The 3,115-nt window shown below is 24.9% G+C and overlaps 1 protein-coding gene across 1 annotated transcript; it reads left to right on the top strand.

Moving 5' to 3' along the window:
- Window positions 1-2,407: 2,407 nt before the first annotated feature.
- Window positions 2,408-2,692, top strand: HO173_003145 (uncharacterized protein; the record flags this gene model as incomplete). Its single annotated transcript, XM_037305073.1, has 1 exon — window positions 2,408-2,692. One exon carries the CDS (start codon window positions 2,408-2,410, stop codon window positions 2,690-2,692), a length of 285 nt encoding a protein of 94 aa, XP_037167938.1.
- Between the last annotated feature and the right edge of the window lie 423 nt (window positions 2,693-3,115).

Raw genomic sequence — 3,115 nt, 5'->3', positions numbered from 1 at the left:
TCTCTAATTATCTTTTAAAAATAAAAATAAAAATATATTTAGATATATATTAAAAAAAATTAAAAAATTAAAAATTTTTAAATTTTTTATTTTTTATTTAAGATTAATATTATTGAATTTAAAAGCTATATAACTATTATTAATAAGTTTATTAATAAAATAAAATAATTAAAATATAGAGAAGATCTTAAAAATTGGAAAAATTATGAATAATATATTAAATATATACGAGTAAAGGCCTATGAATTAAATTCATAATCATTTTTTTAATCAAGGCTATCGAGTAAATTTGATGAGCGATTTTTAATGAGCGATCTTTGGTGAGCGATATTTGAATACCTTGCTTTTTAATAATTATAAGACCGAATTTCAAAATTCTTAAAGCATTAAGAAGCGCAAGTTGCGGGCTATAATTTAAAAAAAAATCTTAAAATTTTAATAGAAAATAGTAAAGTTATTAAAGGGTTAAAAGTAGGGGGAGAGATTTTTGATGGTTGCGGACGCTAATTTATTTACCCGTGGTGTCTAACCAAAAAGCGTAGACCTGACGAATTGATGATTGGCTGCACATACAAATTCAAGGTTTTCTAGTTCAGCCCTACCTTATTCTTTTATATATACTGATATAATTTTAAAATTTAAAAGATATAAATGTTATAATATTAGCCCCTTCGGCTATCGCATAACATATCGCGTATTACCAGGCTAGTAATTACCAGCCACCATCAGCCACCTATTTTATGTACATAAATATCCGTACATCCCATGAATCAATAATCAGTCTTTCAGTCCACAATCATTCAATTTCTAACATGTCTGGTATCCTACTTTCAATAATAAATCGCTATTTATTAAATGTTTTTAAAAATCTCATTAAGTAAATTTAAATAAATTTTATAAAATCGTTATAAGATATAAGAAGAAAAAAATCTCAATTTTTATTATTTAATTAATTTTTTTCTATAATTAAATATAGCGAAAGTAAAAACTCTCGAAATATTAAACGAATAAGGTTCTTAATATTCCTTTAAAAAAAAACCCCCGATATTAAATATTATTATTCTTTATTTATTGAAAATATAAATTATAAAATCTTTATAAATATGTTAATATAATATCCAATAAAAAGTTTTAATGAAATAATTAATAATTAATAATTAATGTTTTTATCGAAAAGACTTATTAATAATAATATTAACATAATTTAATATCTAGTAATTAAATATAAATTTATTATAAATTTATTATAAAAGTAAGAGAGAAAGATTATTCTTTTTCTTAATTAGAAAAAAGTATATAATTAAATTAATTATAAATCTCTTCTAATAATTTTAAAAGAATTAAATGTATTTAAAAAAATTATAATCTAGGTATAGCTTATCTATAGAAAAATTAAAATTAAAATCTATATTAGTATTTATATTAAAAAAAATTATAATATAAAATAGTATAAAATAGAGAGACTCTTTAAGCTATTCTCTATTTATAATTATAATTAAAAGCTTAATCTAATATATTATCTATAACTTTTAAATTTTAAAAATATAAATAAAGAATAAAGTATCAAAAATAATGAATATATTTTTAATATTATAATTATAATACGATTTTAAGAAGAGATAAATATTATAATAGCGATTTTAAAGATTTATTACGCTATAATTAATATAAGAATTAATTAAAATAAGTTATATATATTATATATAAGAAATATCGCTTATATCTATATTATTAATATAAAGAAAATCTCTTTTAATAATCTCTATAATATCTAACAATATTAGTTAAAATAGATATTAAATATTAATTAAATAGTTTCTAAATTAACATTCTATAAAAAACTAAAAGATTAATATGAAATCAATTACGATTTTATTTATTTCTTCGAAATTAAATACCTTAGAGGAAATATACGATTAGAGTATGTCACGTGATTTTATCATTAACTCCATATTGATTATAACTTTCAATTAACTTTCAATTAACTTTCAATTAACTTTCAATTAACTTTCAATTAACTTTCAATTAACTTTCAATTAACTTTCAATTAACTTTTCATTAATATTAAATTTTCTATAATAGTAAGTTATTCGATATTCGAAATAAATATAGAATTATTTAGTGATTCCCTTATTATATATTAAGGTTTATACTAATTCGAGTATCTCGCTTCGCTTATAATAGTCTACTTATCAACGTCACGTGATTAATTTTTCGATTTTTCGATTTTTCTCGAAATTTAATATATAAGTAAGATATATAGCTCTAAAATCCTACTTCATCTCCCAATCCTACTCCGCCTCCCAATGCGACTCCGCTTCCTAGCATTGAAATACCACAGCAGAAACTCTCTCACACGAACGACTCGTCCTACCATACAAATCCAGGCCACTTACGAGCGAAGGAGATGGGATACTTCGATCTACAACAGGCAAATGTGGAGAAAACTGCGGAGAAATTTACGGAGAAGACTATGGAGAAGAACAAGAGCACGGACCACAGCAGTCCTATTCAAGCGGGCACACTCTCCATAATTCCACACCAGGCCACTATGCATATTTGCGGAGAACCTTCCCCTCGCCTCAGCAATACACCAGTTTTCGCCACCCTTCTCACCTCTCTTCTCGCTTTCGCCTCTCCGCTCGGTTACACTCGATTCGCGAAGGATATGGAGGCTATAGGCCAAGGATAGATGTATGGATATATGGACGGCGCATGCTCAATGTAGCTATCCAGGGATGCAGCCACGAGGACGTGTCTTTTTTTCATTCTTTGCGGGCATGTTGTTACGGTACGCCAAGGCCTCCTCCAGAGCCACCACCCAATTGGGCCTAGCGTGGCTTGGCACCACACATATCTGCCCTGCAGGCACATAGAATAATCAACATCTTTTACACCACACATGAATTTAGGACCCAGTCATCCATTTCCTTGATAATATAAAAAAAATTAATATAATATAATTAATTACTTATATAAAAGCTTTTAATTTAAATATCTTTAATATAAATTATTTAATTTACTTAATTAAATACTATATTTATATTTATATTAATAATATAATCTAAAAAAATATATTTAAACTTAAATTTATTATCTATTATTATTAAAGTTA

Source organism: Letharia columbiana (assembly GCF_014066305.1).
Source record: "Letharia columbiana isolate WasteWater2 chromosome Unknown Sc0000007_s0, whole genome shotgun sequence".
Classification (NCBI taxonomy): Eukaryota; Fungi; Ascomycota; class Lecanoromycetes; order Lecanorales; family Parmeliaceae; genus Letharia; species Letharia columbiana.
The sequence above is the reverse complement of the archived record's forward strand: the minus strand, read 5'-3'. Positions and strand labels throughout refer to the sequence as shown.